Below are 20,478 nucleotides of genomic sequence, written 5' to 3'. Positions count from 1 at the left end.
AGTGAGATCTACTGGCTATGATTATTTGGTTTTAGAGCTCTGATTATTTTGTTTTAGAGCTCAGGAGATCTAAGACTTTTGAACCTTTGCTTCAGAACTTGTCACTACTTTCAAACTTAATATTGAAGATCATTACAGCAGTCTTACTTTGCGACTAAGGCAAAACCCTTTACACAAAATGCTTGTAATAAATCCTAGATATTAGCACAAGCATGCATCTATATTTGTTAGGCTCATCTATGCACATTCAGGTAAAGAGGCAAGCATAGGTTTTGTGATACAAAAACAGGTGTACTGAGGCATTACTCGCTCCGCATAAGTTGAGCAACATGTGCCAACAGTATTAATATCATTCGCTATATTTACTGAAGCCAAGGACGTGAGGCTTGACTGTTTTATCATAGAACAACAGGCAAGCGCAGGCCTTCAGGTGAGTTGGTAATTTTTAATAGATTTGGTTGAAGCATTCTAGTAACTGAGGAGGCACTTACTATGTCCTGCAGTTAGTTATTGAATGACAAGTGCTAAAAGTTCGCAAGTCACATTCTTTCTAAGTTTGAGTTATAAAATATGGAGGCCGGTTTTGACATGACCAAATAAGTCTTTTACATAATTGGTCTTTGCTAATTGTCCTTAATAGATCTCCTTATTACTAGCATAACAATTTTTATGTAAAAAATTATCTAGATCTTGTCACATTTTGGAGTGAAGTGTTTGTGAAACCTGACTGCAATCTAGCGGTGCTTGAAACGATGGAGGAGTTTTATTTAGGATATTCTAGAAAACAACATTTCCAAATGTCTCGAGTGAAATGCTGCTGCCAATTACAGTGAGGCATAGTTATGAAAGAGCTTACAGTAAAGTGACAGAAATCTCTGACTAGAACAAAGAAATTAGTGTATGTATAATAAAAAGAATGCTTACAAAAATGTGTGCGTATGACTTACAGAGATTGCAAGGAATATGTGGGTCATACATGTGGATACTTTCTAAACCTTTTGCTGACGTTAATCTAGTATGACAACAACAGCATCTTCCTATAACAATAATGGAGACCGCTCTACATTATAACTAGACCCAATCGCTGCTCTAGCCTTGACATGAGCTTAAACTTAAAAAGTTTTCAGCTTTACTTTACTATAAGAATTTTTGTTATAATAAGATCCGTGTTCATATACATTTGACTGTTTGATGCCATGGTTGATAGTTAGAAAAAATGATTGCATCGTACAAAACTCAAATTTGCATTTTTCAGCATGGTAGAGCAACTCTCTAACAACTGCATCAATCGACACATCAGGGTATTCCAGAATAGTTGTATGTATAGGTATAACACCTGATAGACTTTCACAGCTCACCAGGCTATCAGAGTACCAATGAAATTTAATTTGGATTATTACCAACCTGCCTATGGCCCGTGTGCCTGCAAGTTAATCCATAATTTACATATATGCTGTTTTGTAGTCATTTTATCCTTTGGTATATGAATGGTAGAGATTTTATGCAAAGTTTAACTTGGTGGAACCAAACCAAGGTTGCTGTAATCATCTTTTCTAGCAAAGCTCGATACATGAGTATATAAACTTGTGGTATTCTCACTACGCAGTCTCAGCCAGTAGTATAGATGAAGGATGCAGTGTGCCAAAAAAAACTATGATTTCTCCAGTCTCGTTAGTTACACATAACATGATTGATGTGAACTCAGGTTTTGCCTCCAAATTAGTCTGTAATCTTCAATCCATGCTTAAAAATAAAAGTTTGAGGTCAACGCACATCATAGCAATAACTTTGGTTGACATTGGTATTTGACAATAACGAAAACCACTTCTGTAATTTCTATGGATCTCCGTGCATTTCAGCTGCTTAGCTATGCCATATTTATGACAAGCAGATGTGCAGAAGTGTTTATAGAGACCTCCATAGAGATAGAATCTCAAAGCTGAAAACTCAATGCCAGCCTGACCTATGAGATTGTAAAAACAAGGACATGTCATTCTATTTATTCCGTCCATATATAGCAAGTGCTTTGGAAAGTTAATTATTTTATTTCTGCCTGTGTATAAGAATTTTTTCGTGATGGCCTTGAATAGATTCTAGAATAAACTAGACCATCACTTAATAATAAGTACTACTTATCGGAAAATTAACCTCTTTCTACTTGACTGCATTCATTTAAGAACATTAAAACGTGACATATCAGCTTTAGTGTCAACTTAGTTGTTCTAAATAAGCACTGGACCACTAAACAATGTTATTTTAATGGTTGGGAAAAAAAATTCCTAGGTAAATGCATAAATACATCTACAGCGCACTTGGCAGAGTTTGGTGCACTGTTTTGCCTTTGCTATAATTTTGATTTATGTTTTAACATCTATCCTATAATAGGGTAAGTCTTATATAGAGGTTAAGTACAGAAATATACCACAAAATTGAGCCTGCACCCTATAATATGATGTACACAACGGCGCAGAAGATATAGTAAAGTAATGCTATTCATCTACTTGAGTTTTGGCTTCAAATCCGTACACCTATAGTAATGCAATATACATTATAAAAAGATTTAAACTAAAGAAGAAGCAGAAAAAAACACCAACTAGCTATGATGACCTTGACTTAATTCCTAGAAGTTTACTGCAACGCATGTGACAACCTCTTTTTACATAGTGATCGATCACTATGTAAAAAGAGGGTGTCACATGATCGAGTCTTTGCTTATCACACATGGAAATACAATATTAAAGGAAGCACAATAAAAACAGGCCTGAAAAGCATGTGAATCTAATCAAGGCCATTTTTTCAATACCACTTTCTTTAAACTTTGTGATGTAAATACAAGCTATAAAGATGAGTTTTTGGATATCCATAAACCACACTGGTTTGATTTTAAACTTTTAGTTTCTAAATGGCTTCATGACAAGAAACTGGTTAGATTTGAAGAGCTATTTCGTTATAGTTTTTTTTCTCTGAACTATTGGAGTGTATGATCAGAAAGTTCCTTTCTGATCATACACTCCAATAGAATGGTAAGTCTGAGATTTCACAATACTCTAACAACTGAGGCACACTGAGAGTAAATTAACAGGTGTTGCCAATCACTAGAATTTGCTTCAGCAAAGTGGAGGCATCGAACATGATCAGAATCATTTGCTTTCAATATATACAGAAGTTTTTTCATGTTGCTTGTAATAAAATTAGCATAGTTTTTCAGCATTCGTTTTTATATTGCTTTAGAATGCCAGCTTTTTATTATGCGTTAAACTGCTTTCATTTGTTGCATTTCTAGTTTTGCTTTAAAGCATACTCCTTGTTGATCAGTATAATCAGCAAATTATCACATATGACTTAACACACAATTACACTAGTACTTGAACGAAGTCATGCCCTTGTGATCTAGAACACCTGACCTGACAACAACAGGTTTAAGTTCCTTTCCAAAATGGTCAACTGGTAGTGACAGGATTTATAGCCAACCTTACAATACTCTCTGCGACTAGGCATGTCTTCAGTCACCAAGGTTTCGTAGTTACTGGATTTGGACATGTCTAGGAAAATCACAGAGCCAATTTTGGTGTAAGAATGAGTAAGGGTGTGTGAAGATGAGTCGGGATGTCTGGTGGTTTATAATAATCTGTAGCGGTGTAAAAAGTGTGTAGAGGTGTAAAAGGCGTGTAAAAATTAGCGGGGATGTCTGGTGGTTTATAAAAATGTGTATCAGTGTGAATAGTATGTAGGAGTGTGTAGAGATTTGCGTAGGGGTGTGCAGAAGTGTTTAGGGGCGCAGGGGTATGTAAGGATATTTAGGGGTGTGCGGAAATGTGCAAGGGTGTGGAGGAGTGTATAGGGATGTGTAAGGGTGTGTAGAAATTGCATCAGTGTATAATGGGAGTGTAATGGTGTGTGTAGGGGTATTTAGGGGTGTTTTAGGTGTGTAGGGGTGTACAGGGCTATTTAGTGGTGTGTAGTAGTATGTAGGAATGTGCAAGGGTGCTTAATGGGTGTACAGGGATGAGTAGGGGCATGTAAAGTGTGCAGGGGTGTATTAGGGATGTGCTGAGGTGTATAGGGGTGCACAGGGATGTGTAAGGGTGTGTAGGAGTGTGGAGAAACGTTAGTTAGGTATTTCCTTGATCTGTGTAAGCAAGACTTGGGAGATCGGTAGTCAGGCCACATGTTTTTGTAAAGGTTATGTAGTATGAGAGCCATAAATGTTAGTCTAGCACTGTAGCATGAAATATATTACATTGCAAAATAAATAGAGTTCTTAGCTGAAGTCTTAGAGTATGCACTTAAACAATTTTGTTTTTAAATTTACCAGTTTTGCAATAACAAATGCTTTCTCGTTGTTTGAGAATAGCTAAGCTCCTTCTAAAGACAAGCTTATGCAATGTTCATAGTCATTGTCACTGCATTCTGATTGAGCTGAAGGATGTTGTGTGGTCTCCCATGGTCGTTTGGCCATTACCTCTGATAACATGCCCTTAATTGTTGACAAGCAGCTGAAGTGATAAAGAAATTTTACTAACTCTATTTAGTTTTGTCAACTAAAATTGCACATTAAATGAATCTCATCAGGTAGACCAATGAAAACAAACTTTTGTATAGCAAAGGCTTTAACAATGAATTACGGCACAAAGTTTAAAATTTGTTACAAAGTATGCCGGCAACTGCAGCAACTAATACTTTTAGAAAAAAACTACAAGCAAAGTAAATTTAAAACATACTAGCCACTGTTAAATTTTAAGTCACTTTTCTGATTGACATGGAAATATTGTCATTATTAATGTTAGGCGTCGTGAGCTGATGTCTTTTTAGCTTGTTTCCTGTTGCAGCAAAGTATCATTATTTGAAATTTGGTCTTTTCAAAAGGATTGCAAGCAAAAATAGCATGCGGTCATCAGTGACCAATGAAAACAAACTCTTTTAGAGAGAAGGCTTTAACAATCAGTTATGGAAAACAGTTTAAAGTTTGTTACAAAGCATGCTTGCAACTGCAGCAACTAATACTTCTGGCGAAACTACGGCAGAAGTAAATTTAAAGCATACTATAGCCACTTTTAAACTTCAAGTAATCTTTCTGATTGATATGAAACTATTGTCATTATAAATATCGTTTTCTATTGGAGAAAAGTATCATTTTTATCATATAATATTTGAAGTTCCATCTTTTAAAAGAGATTACAAGCAAAAGTACATGCAGCCATCAAAAAGTTGCCTCCTTCTGCAAGTTCTATGCAGAATTGATTATTTTTATCAGTCTAAAATATGTGTTAAATATTCCATAATTAAATCAGAATAATTAGCGGTTTATATATTGTCACTAAAAATACAAGTTTAATTTTTTAATAAAATGGACTCAAAGTTTTATCTGATCGAATTAACTTTTTCCGAAAAAAGAAATATGTCACTTTAAATGATTTGTCATTTACTCAGCATTCCTATTAAACATGTCAAGGCCACAGTTTGTGGAGGTTTCAGAAGTTATGTACACAGCATAATCAGTATGTCAGAGGGAAATTTTAATACGCTCGTAGCTTTGCTGCTGATACCACTTCATTCTAGACACACGTATAAAGGAAGTCAGCGCATTTAAAGTGGAGTGCCAAAAGGATCATCAAGCGAAAGTTGAAGCTAGTTTGTCTGATTGAGTATAAGCTAGTCAGTATATGGCTCATCAATGTCTCCATTGACCAGTACAATGTTCACAATTGAACAAGCTGTGGGCGCACTGTACCCAATCCTAGCCATCAATCAGGATCTACTTGTATGAATCGCATAACTGAGTGATGACAAGTCAGGTTGTGATGGGTTTATCAACTTAGCGGTTAACAAAGCTATGATTAGTACTAATTAATATATTTATAGTGTCAGTGTCTTAGATGAGTTATTTTACAAATTCATTAGAAGAACGTATAGCTGTGTAGAAGTCTTACTGAAGAAATATTCTGACAGTTACTATTTCATCTGGGCTGCTCAACAACAAACCAGTTTGAAACCAGTCATTGAGTATAAAAGATTTAAAAAGAAAACATTATAGACCAACCCAAACATCTGAGCACCTTAGATCAATCTCCAGAAAAGAATGGAAAAGTTGTACAACAGTATAACAGTTGTTAACAATGATATAACAATTGTTAACAATGGTATAACAGTTGTTAACAATGGTATAACAGTTGTTAACAACGGTATAACAGTTGTTAACAACGGTATAACAGTTGTTAACAATGGTATAACAGTTTTGTTTGTACAAATGGTCAAAAGATTGGATTTCTAATAACTTGAAGACAAAGTTGCACCAAACTTTAATATATTTTATCAAAAAGAATCAGTATTTTTTATCATTTGCGATTGTTTTTAATATTTAAGGTGATTTGACTGCCAAGATGTTTCAAGATTAAAATAAATAAAACTTGGTCGCTGTTAAAACCCCTCAGATCAAGTGAAAACGTGGTTATGACGTCTATAATAGTAAAGAAAATGACAGAATAAAGAGTAGCAGCGCTGCAATTTCAGCGAGTTAGTTAATATTAATAACAAGAGAGTCCGGCAGTTGAGCAACTAGTGACCTCGTTTCAGCATTAATTTGCTTATAAAACTTCAAACCACAATCAAGTTTTATCAATTTTAACTTTGAAACATCTTGACAGGCAAATCACCTCAAACATCACAAATGATAAAGAAATGCAAATACTTTTTGATGAAATCAAATAAAACTTTGGGTAAGCTATCTTTGAAAATTACAAAAAATTATGTGATTGTCAAAAAACCAAGCTTAAGCATATTAAACCAGAATGCATCAGAATGCATCACCTTTTTAGTAAAATACTCTTGTGATCCGAGTATAATCTATGAGTGGCTGTTGAACCATCTGAACTGTGCCTGTTTAGTGCTGTGGCTAGAGACCTGCTAGTTGTTAGTTGGTAATGCTAGGATTAGCCAGATCTGTCTTCTACAGCCATGTGTTGGAGACAGCTAGCCAGTCACCACAGAGTGATAAATGAGGGTGCTTAGCAAGTAAACCGGAGGTACAAACTTGAAAGCTTACAAATCGAGTCACAGAATGGGTGGTGTTAACTTGTATAGTTTTGTTTTCAAGTGTTAAAACAGAATCATTGCATTCTAGTATAACCTGGTCAATCTGTTTTGAAACAGCTCATCTACAGAAAAAAATTGTGTGTGCGCTAGACCAACTTTTTAAACATGATTTAAGGATTGTGTCATGAAATTGGACCAACATTAAAATATTACTAAAAAAGTAGCGTCTACCAGCTACATGCATCATAAATAACATTTAATCTGTTGCTCTTGATTAGTTTCCGGATATAAGCAAAAAAAACACTTAAACAGAAAAAAACAATTGATCTAAACCATTTTTTAAATATGAAAAAAGTTTTCGAAATTTTTTAAGTAGATAGTGCTATATTTAGAGCACTAGTATAAAAGCAAGTCATTAAACATAGCAAATATATTAACTATATTAAATATATAGAGCAAATAGTATTACCAATTATGGTACGGTTTGAAGTATCTAGCTTATAAGCATTGCTTAAAATAGTGTTTATTTGTGTAGCAAGTTAAATTCTTTACTGATTACTATATATTTTCTTAGTAGATGAGATAGGTCAAACTTTTTTTACTGATGGTAAACACAAAATGGGGTGTTGCTCCACCGTGCTGAAAGTCACGAGTTTAAATTCAAGGCAATAGATGTAATCCTTTTTCTCAACCTTCAACCGTGGCTTTGGATGGACAGACATGATTCTAATTTTATTAAAATTCAAATAAAAAATGTCGGGATGCTTAGAGCCACAGCGCATTTCTTTTCTGCAATTGTTGAACTTTTGCTTATCAGTTTCAGTCTTGACAGTTATGGTTGTTTCTGAAAAGGGTATATAATAGAATAAATAATAATCAGTGAATATTAACATTATCTCTCCTAATCCAGTGACCTTCAACCTATATATGACCTATAATCCTGTTTTTGTAAAGGCAGGCGTACTAAATGGTCACTTACTTTAGCTTCTCAAATATTGTTCTGTACGGCAATGAGTGTTGCGAATTGCAGAAATCCAAAATTCCACTTCAGTCAGTTTAGTATTAAGGATTTGTAGATAAAATGCCAAGTCTGCAGTCACACGTTTTATTTTTGGGGGCTTGTCCTCTTCTACATATTAATCATATTCAACCTGGCTAAATTCAAAGCTAGCTCCAAAACCAAAAAGTACATCATCCATAAATTAATGCATGCAGATGGTGCTGCTCTCTGTGCCGCCTCCCAAGATGACCTCCAGTTATTGCTCAACCATTTCTCAGAAGCGTGCAGTCATTTGGGATTACACATCAGTTTGAAGAAGACTGTGACTTTGTCTCAATCTAATGAAGCCAACATATTTTCAATTGATGAAACTGTCCTTCAAGATGTTGATAAATTCACATATCTTGGATCCTCTCTCACACAGAACACCACTTTAGACCATGAAATTCCAAGAAGACTGGGTTTCTCATCATCGACTTTTGGCAAGCTCACCGGGCTGGTCAAAGCCAAAACTTGTGTGTACGAAGCCTGCGTTTTCAGTGTTCTTCTTTGTGATTCAGAGACATGGGCAACTTACAGACCACAAAAATCCAAGTTCAGTGCATTTCACATCAGAAGCCTCAGGTGTATCCTTGAAAAAACCTGGAAAGATAAACTCACTAATAGTGATCTCTTCAGGCTAACTGGATCCTCTCCTCTTTTTACGAGACTGAAGTTCATCAGACTCTGTAAGGCTGGTCATTTCAATCACTTGCCAGCTGACGGAATCCCTCGTCAGCTTCTTCATAGAGAGCTTCTTACTAGAGCTTCTTACTTAGCTTCTTACTAGATAGCGAGACCCGCCTAATTGGCAGACCACGTCTGCGATTCAAAGACGTACTTAAACGAGATCTCAAGGATTTTAACATTGACCTTAACACCTGGACGTCGGTATCAAAAAACTAAGTGCAATGGAGGACTAAACTTTACTCAGGCAGTGAGGCGGACACACAAAAAGTCTTTAGGAAACTCCTGCTAAAGAAACAGGGTACATGAGAAAACACTACCAAGCATTGTCATCATATGACAGAAGCATGCCACTACTACATATTGATCATTAGCACGATTAAGTGATAACACAATATCACTTAAGGATCACTTATATCTGTTATTAGACATTTGTACAGAAGAAATCAGCAGGACCATGATCAACTAGATGACAGATTCAACTTTTGCAGTGGGAGGTTCCATTGTGAAATTTTTACTATAATAAGAACCGAAGCCATGCTAAGAACTTTAAGAAAATTTTTTGCACTGCCTGGGTATCAAACCTCGATATTCAGCTTTCCAACCAAGCGCACTACCACTTGCACCACTCTACCACTACTGCCATATCGAAGAATAATTGCACACTTATTTATTACACCTGATGATCTGTCACATTATATACTTAGAAAAATGTCAAAGGGAGACTCAGCTGTGTTTCACTTGAATGCCGTAATGCTCAATTAATTTTTAATTTACTGTTCACAAAAACGACTTCCAAGTCACCAGTTTTTAATTACTGCAAGTTGAAGGCTGTTAGCAAAAGAACTTAACCTGACCATCTGAGATCTTAATTTGCTAGCTGTTTATTCTACTTCATATTAATACAAAGTAAGCCATACGTCAATAACAAAGGTCAGATTCCGATTGAACTAAACCTAAAGACACAAATTTCTTGAAATACAAATTTAGATAAGCCTGGTACAGTACGCTCTCTCATCTGAAAATTATTTGTTAAATAGCTTATCTAAATTTCAGAAAAGACTGAGATTATTTTGAAGGATGAATTTAGATAATAATGAGTTTTAAGACATCCATCTCTATCATTCTAAATCAAGCTAAACATTCCCGAACTTCCATTCCTAAAAAGCTAGCGTACGTACATCACATATTTATGGGTAGAGCTTGTTGTGCCGATCATGTTGTTTTTGAGACCGATATTAAAAGGCTGTAAAAAAGCCTTCATTACTTTGAAAGTTAGTGGATCAATCTTTATTTTGAGTACAAAAGTAGAATCAGCAAGTCAGATTTACCTAACAAATGCAAAAAGGTTGTAAGTGGCAGCTATGGTTTAACTGGCTATAAGGTTAATAAAATTAACCTGCGGTAATTCTTTCAGACTTTTTCTATATCAACTTACATGGTTATTAGTACTTCCACAACCTTCACTGTATTTTTGTAATGCATTTATATTATAGATATTAGTATTCCACGCAACATCACAGTCACAAACTTGAATAGAAGTAGAATGTCTGAATTTAGTGCAGCTAGAAGGAGGCCACTGTGAGCCCAGTGTTCTAAGGAATCATTTTATAACATTTTGTTGCTCCTAAAAAGATTACAACAGTGATTCCATTATCATTGTATTTTGCCTATTGTATATATCACTGTAGTGTTTGTATTTTGCTTTGCAACAATGTAAACCTTTGGTCTTAGCTGATAGTTCAGGATCAGTAGAATTCCACTATGAACAACCTAAGAAATGTTGGCATATGATAAATTTTATTTTCATTGAACGTGAGTGGAGTACGTCACAAGTAAGTAATTATTCATGCATTTGTGTTTATAAAAGGAATTTATGGAAATGGAACTTAATGCTAAGCAGGTTTGTCATAATTAATTTTATGGTGGTTTTTCCTGTGAACTTCATAATGCAAGGGAACTCAAATTAAGAGGTACCGGCTTTCGAAAACAAGTTAAAAGATAACTCACATAAAATCTTTAAAGATTTAATTAGAAAAAAAGATATTTTTCTGCCATTTGAGAATTTTTGTTGTTTTAAGTGATCTAACTGTCATGATATTTTAGGAATAATACCAAAAAAAACTTTATCATGATTAAAAGGCTAAAAAAAAGATTTTCAAAAAATGATGTTAGTAGTGTAATCGTGCATATTGGTTATAAGCAATAAATATGCTGAATCAATCCCATCGGCTTTTGCATGTTTAACAGCATTTAGAGGGAAAAAATGGGAAAATTTTAACAAATTATTTTAGACATGGTAAGATCTTTTTTCTACTGAGCATATTAACGGCTGTCAGGTTTTGAGAGGCATTTTATTTTCTACTGAGCATATTAACTGCTGTCAAGTTTTGAGAGGCATGTTATTTTCTACTGAGCATATTAACTGCAATCAAGTTTTGAGAGGCATGTTATTTTCTACTGAGCATATTAACTGCAATCAAGTTTTAAGAGGCATGTTATTATCTACCGAGCATATTAACTGCTGTCAAGTTTTGAGAGGCATGTTATTTTCTACTGAGCATATTAACTGCAATCAAGTTTTGAGAGGCATTTTATTTTCTACTGAGCATATTAACTGCAATCAAGTTTTGGGAGGCATGTTATTTTCTACTGAGCATATTAACTGCAATCAAGTTTTAAGAGGCATGTTATTATCTACTGAGCATATTAACTGCAATCGAGTTTTGAGAGGCATGTTATTTTCTACTGAGCATATTAACTGCTGTCAAGTTTTGAGAGGCATGTTATTTTCTACTGAGCATATTAACTGCAATCAAGTTTTAAGAGGCATGTTATTATCTACTGAGCATATTAACTGCAATCGACTTTTGAGAGGTATATTATTTTCTACTGAGCATATTAACTGCAATCAAGTTTTGAGAGGCATGTTATTTTCTACTGAGCATATTAACTGTAATCAATTTTTGAGAGGCATGTTACTTTCTACTGAGCATATTAACTGCTGTCAAGTTTTAAGAGGCATGTTATTTTCTACTGAGCATATTAACTGCAATCAAGTTTTGAGAGGCATGTTATTTTCTACTGAGCATATTAACTGCAATCAAGTTTTGAGAGGCATGTTATTTTCTACTGAGCATATTAACTGCTGTCAAATTTTAAGAGGCATGTTATTTTCTACTGAGCGTATTAACTGCAATCAAGTTTTGAGAGGCATGTTATTTTCTACTGAGCATATTAACTGCAATCAAGTTTTAAGAGGCATGTTATTATCTACTGAGCATATTAACTGCAATCAAGTTTTGAGAGGCATGTTATTTTCTACTGAGCATATTAACTGCAATCAAGTTTTGAGAGGCATTTTATTTTCTACTGAGCATATTAACTGCAATCAAGTTTTAAGAGGCAAGTTATTATCTACTGAGCATATTAACTGCAATCGAGTTTTGAGAGGCATGTTATTTTCTACTGAGCATATTAACTGCTGTCAAGTTTTGAGAGGCATGTTATTTTCTACTGAGCATATTAACTGCAATCAAGTTTTAAGAGGCATGTTATTATCTACTGAGCATATTAACTGCTGTCAAGTTAGGAGAGGCATGTTATTTTCTACTGAGCATATTAACTGCAATCAAGTTTTGAGAGGCATGTTATTTTCTACTGAGCATATTAACTGCAATCAAGTTTTAAGAGGCATGGTATTTTTTTACTGAGCATATTAACTGCAATCAAGTTAGGAGAAGCATGTTATTTTCCACTGAGCATATTAACTGCAATCAAGTTTTGAGAGGCATGTTATTTTCTACTGAGCATATTAACTGCTGTCAAGTTAGGAGAGGCATGTTATTTCCTACTGAGCATATTAACTGCAATCAAGTTTTGAGAGTCATGTTATTTTCTACTGAGCATATTAACTGCAATCAAGTTTTGAGAGGCATTTTATTTTCTACTTAGCATATTAACTGCTGTCAAGTTTTGAGAGGCATGTGATTTTCTACTGAGCATATTAACTGCAATCAAGTTAGGAGATGCACGCTATTTTCTACTGAGCATATTAACTGCAATCAAGTTTTGAGAGGCATTTTATTTTCTACTGAGCATATTAACTGCAATCAAGTTTTGAGAGGCATGTGATTTTCTACTGAGCATATTATCTGCAATCAAGTTAGGAGATGCACGCTATTTTTTACTGAGCATATCAACTGCAATCAAGTTTTGAGAGGCGTGTTATTTTCTACTGAGCGTATTAACTGCAATCAAGTTTTGAGAGGCATTTTATTTTCTACTGAGCATATTAACTGCAATCAAGTTAGGAGAGGTATTTTATTTTCTACTGAGCATATTAACTGCAATCAAGTTAGGAGAGGCATTTTATTTTCTACTGAGCATATTTACTGCAATCAAGTTAGGAGATGCACGCTATTTTCTACTGAGCATATTAACTGCAATCAAGTTTTGAGAGACATGGTATTTTTTTACTGAGCATATTAACTGCAATCAAGTTAGGAGAAGCATGTTATTTTCTACTGAGCATATTAACTGCAATCAAGTTTTGAGAGGCATGTTATTTTCTACTGAGCATATTAACTGCAATCAAGTTTTGAGAGGCATGTGATTTTCTACTGAGCATATTAACTGCTGTCAAGTTAGGAGAGGCATGTTATTTTCTACTGAGCATATTAACTGCAACCAAGTTTTGAGAGGCATGTTATTTTCTACTGAGCATATTAACTGCAATCAAGTTTTAAGAGGCATGGTATTTTTTTACTGAGCATATTAACTGCAATCAAGTTAGGAGAAGCATGTTATTTTCCACTGAGCATATTAACTGCAATCAAGTTTTGAGAGGCATGTTATTTTCTACTGAGCATATTAACTGCTGTCAAGTTCGGAGAGGCATGTTATTTTCTTCTGAGCATATTAACTGCTGTCAAGTTAGGAGAGGCATGTTATTTCCTACTGAGCATATTAACTGCAATCAAGTTTTGAGAGTCATGTTATTTTCTACTGAGCATATTAACTGCAATCAAGTTTTGAGAGGCATTTTATTTTCTACTTAGCATATTAACTGCTGTCAAGTTTTGAGAGGCATGTGATTTTCTACTGAGCATATTAACTGCAATCAAGTTTTGAGAGGCATTTTATTTTCTACTGAGCATATTAACTGCAATCATGTTTTGGGAGGCATGTTATTTTCTACTGAGCATATTAACTGCAATCAAGTTTTAAGAGGCATGTTATTATCTACTGAGCATATTAACTGCAATCGAGTTTTGAGAGGCATGTTATTTTCTACTGGGCATATTAACTGCTGTCAAGTTTTGAGAGGCATGTTATTTTCTACTGAGCATATTAACTGCAATCAAGTTTTAAGAGGCATGTTATTATCTACTGAGCATATTAACTGCAATCGAGTTTTGAGAGGTATATTATTTTCTACTGAGCATATTAACTGCAATCAAGTTTTGAGAGGCATGTTATTTTCTACTGAGCATATTAACTGTAATCAATTTTTGAGAGGCATGTTACTTTCTACTGAGCATATTAACTGCTGGCAAGTTTTAAGAGGCATGTTATTTTCTACTGAGCATATTAACTGCAATCAAGTTTTGAGAGGCATGTTATTTTCTACTGAGCATATTAACTGCAATCAAGTTTTGAGAGGCATTTTATTTTCTACTTAGCATATTAACTGCTGTCAAGTTTTGAGAGGCATGTGATTTTCTACTGAGCATATTAACTGCAATCAAGTTAGGAGATGCACGCTATTTTCTACTGAGCATATTAACTGCAATCAAGTTTTGAGAGGCATTTTATTTTCTACTGAGCATATTAACTGCAATCAAGTTTTGAGAGGCATGTGATTTTCTACTGAGCATATTATCTGCAATCAAGTTAGGAGATGCACGCTATTTTTTACTGAGCATATCAACTGCAATCAAGTTTTGAGAGGCGTGTTATTTTCTACTGAGCGTATTAACTGCAATCAAGTTTTGAGAGGCATTTTATTTTCTACTGAGCATATTAACTGCAATCAAGTTAGGAGAGGTATTTTATTTTCTACTGAGCATATTAACTGCAATCAAGTTTTGAGAGGCATGTTATTTTCTACTGAGCATATTAACTGCAATCAAGTTTTGAGAGGCATTTTATTTTCTACTGAGCATATTAACTGCAATCAAGTTAGGAGAAGCATGTTATTTTCTACTGAGCATATTAACTGCAATCAAGTTTTGAGAGGCATTTTATTTTCTACTGAGCATATTAACTGCAATCAAGTTAGGAGAGGTATTTTATTTTCTACTGAGCATATTAACTGCAATCAAGTTAGGAGAGGCATTTTATTTTCTACTGAGCATATTTACTGCAATCAAGTTAGGAGATGCACGCTATTTTCTACTGAGCATATTAACTGCAATCAAGTTTTGAGAGACATGGTATTTTTTTACTGAGCATATTAACTGCAATCAAGTTAGGAGAAGCATGTTATTTTCTACTGAGCATATTAACTGCAATCAAGTTTTGAGAGGCATGTTATTTTCTACTGAGCATATTAACTGCAATCAAGTTTTGAGAGGCATGTGATTTTCTACTGAGCATATTAACTGCTGTCAAGTTAGGAGAGGCATGTTATTTTCTACTGAGCATATTAACTGCAATCAAGTTTTGAGAGGCATGTTATTTTCTACTGAGCATATTAACTGCAATCAAGTTTTAAGAGGCATGGTATTTTTTTACTGAGCATATTAACTGCAATCAAGTTAGGAGAAGCATGTTATTTTCCACTGAGCATATTAACTGCAATCAAGTTTTGAGAGGCATGTTATTTTCTACTGAGCATATTAACTGCTGTCAGATTCGGAGAGGCATGTTATTTTCTTCTGAGCATATTAACTGCTGTCAAGTTAGGAGAGGCATGTTATTTCCTACTGAGCATATTAACTGCAATCAAGTTTTGAGAGTCATGTTATTTTCTACTGAGCATATTAACTGCAATCAAGTTTTGAGAGGCATTTTATTTTCTACTTAGCATATTAACTGCTGTCAAGTTTTGAGAGGCATGTGATTTTCCACTGAGCATATTTACTGCAATCAAGTTTTGAGAGGCATTTTATTTTCTACTGAGCATATTAACTGCAATCAAGTTTTGGGAGGCATGTTATTTTCTACTGAGCATATTAACTGCAATCAAGTTTTAAGAGGCATGTTATTATCTACTGAGCATATTAACTGCAATCGAGTTTTGAGAGGCATGTTATTTTCTACTGGGCATATTAACTGCTGTCAAGTTTTGAGAGGCATGTTATTTTCTACTGAGCATATTAACTGCAATCAAGTTTTAAGAGGCATGTTATTATCTACTGAGCATATTAACTGCAATCGAGTTTTGAGAGGTATATTATTTTCTACTGAGCATATTAACTGCAATCAAGTTTTGAGAGGCATGTTATTTTCTACTGAGCATATTAACTGTAATCAATTTTTGAGAGGCATGTTACTTTCTACTGAGCATATTAACTGCTGGCAAGTTTTAAGAGGCATGTTATTTTCTACTGAGCATATTAACTGCAATCAAGTTTTGAGAGGCATGTTATTTTCTACTGAGCATATTAACTGCAATCAAGTTTTGAGAGGCATGTTATTTTCTACTGAGCATATTAACTGCTGTCAAATTTTAAGAGGCATGTTATTTTCTACTGAGCATATTAACTGCAATCAAGTTTTGAGAGGCGTGTTATTTTCTACTGAGCATATTAACTGCAATCAAGTTTTAAGAGGCATGTTATTATCTACTGAGCATATTAACTGCTGTCAAGTTTTGAGAGGCATGTTATTTTCTACTGAGCATATTAACTGCAATCAAGTTTTGAGAGGCATTTTATTTTCTACTGAGCATATTAACTGCAATCAAGTTTTGGGAGGCATGTTATTTTCTACTGAGCATATTAACTGCAATCAAGTTTTGAGAGGCATTTTATTTTCTACTGAGCATATTAACTGCAATCAAGTTAGGAGAGGTATTTTATTTTCTACTGAGCATATTAACTGCAATCAAGTTAGGAGAGGCATTTTATTTTCTACTGAGCATATTTACTGCAATCAAGTTAGGAGATGCACGCTATTTTCTACTGAGCATATTAACTGCAATCAAGTTTTGAGAGACATGGTATTTTTTTACTGAGCATATTAACTGCAATCAAGTTAGGAGAAGCATGTTATTTTCTACTGAGCATATTAACTGCAATCAAGTTTTGAGAGGCATGTTATTTTCTACTGAGCATATTAACTGCAATCAAGTTTTGAGATGCATGTGATTTTCTACTGAGCATATTAACTGCTGTCAAGTTAGGAGAGGCATGTTATTTTCTACTGAGCATATTAACTGCAATCAAGTTTTGAGAGGCATGTTATTTTCTACTGAGCATATTAACTGCAATCAAGTTTTAAGAGGCATGGTATTTTTTTACTGAGCATATTAACTGCAATCAAGTTAGGAGAAGCATGTTATTTTCCACTGAGCATATTAACTGCAATCAAGTTTTGAGAGGCATGTTATTTTCTACTGAGCATATTAACTGCTGTCAAGTTTGGAGAGGCATGTTATTTTCTTCTGAGCATATTAACTGCTGTCAAGTTAGGAGAGGCATGTTATTTCCTACTGAGCATATTAACTGCAATCAAGTTTTGAGAGTCATGTTATTTTCTACTGAGCATATTAACTGCAATCAAGTTTTGAGAGGCATTTTATTTTCTACTTAGCATATTAACTGCTGTCAAGTTTTGAGAGGCATGTGATTTTCTACTGAGCATATTAACTGCAATCAAGTTTTGAGAGGCATTTTATTTTCTACTTAGCACATTAACTGCTGTCAAGTTTTGAGAGGCATGTTATTTTCTACTGAGCATATTAACTGCAATCAAGTTTTGAGAGGCATGTTATTTGGTTAGGTCACCTAAAACAACAAGCAGAGTCTCAAACAATAGAAAACGATAGAAAAATATCTGTAACTCCCTAAAAAATATTTTAAGTTTTGATGTGAGTGACTTTTTAAACACCTGATGACTCAACTTATCTTCATACCCACAATTCTCTTAAAAGGCTGGTTAGTTTACACTTGGTCTTTTTAATTTTAGAGGCTAGTCGTTAAAATATCCTATAAAACCAGAAAAACAGTGAAGAACTGCAGTCTAGAAGACTCATTTTAAACATTAATGACAAATAAGTTAAAACAATTGCAGTTATTACTTGCAGGTAGAAATAACTGAGAAATGTGCATTTGCCAAAAAACCCAGGGAAATCTGTTATGAATCTCTTACACAGTTATTTTAATAAACTTCCAGTTGAGTTCTGACAAATAGTTGGTTTAGCTCCGCAAACAGAAATGTTTTTCATGGCATTGGAATAAAGGTACACTAAAGCTAGGTTTAATCTAAGCATATTGTATGTAACTTTTATAGAATGCTATTTTACTTGCTCATTTTACTAACCATGTATTTGATTTTCTTAAACATTCAAGTTTTTCTATCATAGCCTTAGTAAAATATGCACACCTATTTTAGCATGAGTTTTAATGGTACAGAAAAGACAGCGCTGTTGGACTCTACACAAGACAAGATCAAATTATATGCTAGCGATGAATCTCCTTGTAGAGATGATTCTGCTACCGAAAGGCTACAGCCCCAGGTCTATCCTGTACGATGGTGGACTTTATTTATTTTCTCTTTCTGCATAGCCACTCAGAGCCTTTGTTGGGCAATATGGCCGCCTCTAAGCAATGCTCTTCTCATAGCGCATGGATGGGATGTCTCGGCTATTGGAATGGCCAATGCTGCCACCAGTGTCACGTTTCTAATTCTATCTCTTCCAATCATGTACATCGTAGAAACTAAAGGTTTGTAAGAAATTTGCTAAGAAATGCAATTTCAGATAGTAATATTTGATTATTCGTATAATATTTTGATTTACAATTGATGAAGAAGGTGTGACAGCGGCAACGAGAGCATAATTTTTAAATCCGTTGCGGTACAGCAGTTGCACTTTTATGTAAAAAAGAAAAACTTCAGTTTGGAAAGAAAACGCAAGAGTTATGAGATATGTATATAATCTCAGTTTGTCTGTTTCCTGTCTTTTTTCTGTCCAGTTATAGCGATAAAGAATAAGCAACAAAAATTCACCTTCGTCGAGGATTTGAACTCGCGACATTCAAACCACAATTCAACAAACAAGCGTATAACCACAAGGCTATGCCTTTCTTGTCACACCCAATGCTTTTACCATGGACTGTAGTGCCTTTTTGCGATGGCACACTCTAAATCATTAATTAATACAGTGCGCCCCCATGGGTTATGATGCCCTCTTATAAGATTTTTTTCCTTACTCTATGGAAAACAATATTTTTTCATCCTCGCCATACTAAATAAAAAATTTTTCTGCCACACAATATCAACAACAATTTTTCTCGAAATTAAATATTGGCAGTCAGTTTGATTACAACGAAATAATGGAAACCCTGTTATAGTATTTGCCAAAATCTCTCCCACAATATCTGAACGAGGTGTACGATGTTTGCTTAGTTTAGCGTTATTTGTTCTAAAGTAGTACAAACTAATTCGAAAACAGATAAGTAATAAAATTTTAGCCTATCACAAAAGTTAAAGTTTAGTTTGCTAAAATACACGCTAAAACTTAGCTTTAGGTATGTGTTTAGAAAACAAAATTCATTTAAGTTGAATTCAACAATTATGTTACACGCCTGTTTCAAAGGTAACAACTCGCCACTGTACATACTGTGCATAGTTATTGTAATGTTACATTTTCTTGCAGATCATAACCACTAAATACACTAAAATTACTATAGGTAACTATAGTTACTAGGGTTAACATAATGTTTTGTTACTAATTTTTATTATGTACAGTACATAAAAAGCGTTTTTATGATTTTTACCAAGGGGTGTTTGCATTAGATAATTACTATGGGTTTCTATACCACTCTATACAGAATTTTCACCTTACCATGCCAACACTGAAACGAATTAAAATCATATAATTGTATACCAAATCATTTTTCAGTGTTTTCGTAGCAAACCAAATTTTAATTAGCCATTGATTGCTAATTACTTCACATTTACATACATTTAAATATGTGGTTGCGTCAAAAAGGTCAATTTGATGAAATTCAGACCAATAAAAGGCTAAAACTTCAGGTACAATTTGATGTTGTTTTTGTCTTTGTAGACTAATCCTGTTCAGAGATATAAGCGTTTGAATGAGGCCATCTTTTAAAACTCTCAGATTCGAGCAGGTGTTTCATTCGTGACGTAACGAGTGATACATGTGAAAAGAGTCCACAAGCGATAAATATCTTACAGGATGAAAATATTCAATGGATATAAAAATTCGCGATTTCGCGAACAGTCAATTTCGCTAATTATTAAATTCCGCGAATAATTAGTTCTATTTTTAATCACAAGAGAGAATAACTACTGCCTTCAATTAAAAACTAACCACTAGGCAGAAGTACTAAACGTAGCCGAGTTCCAAAACTTTTTTAAAATCATCGCCGGGGCTCTGAGTTAACCCCATTGCCAATGCATCAAACTTCTTTACAAAATTATTCAAGCTTTTCACAAGTTATTTGGCATAGCGTCGTCATCGCAAAAATCTCTCCTACAGTCTTTTTACATTGAATTCAACTCCTTCAACCTCTAATACCGAAGTT

At 34.4% G+C, this 20,478-nt stretch overlaps 2 protein-coding genes across 3 annotated transcripts in view; both read left to right on the top strand.

Annotated features, from left to right (window-relative positions):
• The first annotated feature begins 381 nt into the window (after positions 1-381).
• The window catches only part of LOC137393335 (solute carrier family 49 member 4 homolog), an 82,029-nt gene continuing 61,932 nt past the window's right edge, over positions 382-20,478 (top strand). For both annotated transcript variants that reach the window (XM_068079840.1, XM_068079841.1), the window contains exons 1-2: positions 382-430; positions 18,320-18,651. In XM_068079840.1, coding sequence (XP_067935941.1) covers positions 18,321-18,651 — 331 coding nt within the window. In that variant the 5' untranslated portion in view covers positions 382-430; position 18,320. The remainder of the gene's footprint in view (positions 431-18,319; positions 18,652-20,478) is intronic.
• Positions 8,238-8,861, top strand: LOC137394294 (uncharacterized). The gene has a single exon (XM_068081011.1). The coding sequence runs from the start codon at positions 8,238-8,240 to the stop codon at positions 8,859-8,861; it is 624 nt and encodes a 207-aa protein (XP_067937112.1).

The sequence above is a fragment of the Watersipora subatra genome, chromosome 4 (genome assembly GCF_963576615.1).
Source record: "Watersipora subatra chromosome 4, tzWatSuba1.1, whole genome shotgun sequence".
Lineage (NCBI taxonomy): Eukaryota > Metazoa > Bryozoa > Gymnolaemata > Cheilostomatida > Watersiporidae > Watersipora > Watersipora subatra.
Note: the sequence above shows the minus strand (reverse complement) of the source record. Positions and strands in the feature narration are given on the sequence as shown.

What these genes read in the sequence shown, in the direction of transcription:
- LOC137394294 (XM_068081011.1), top strand. Translation starts at nt 8,238, where the DNA reads ATGCATGCAGATGGTGCTGCTCTCTGTGCCGCCTCCCAAGATGACCTC.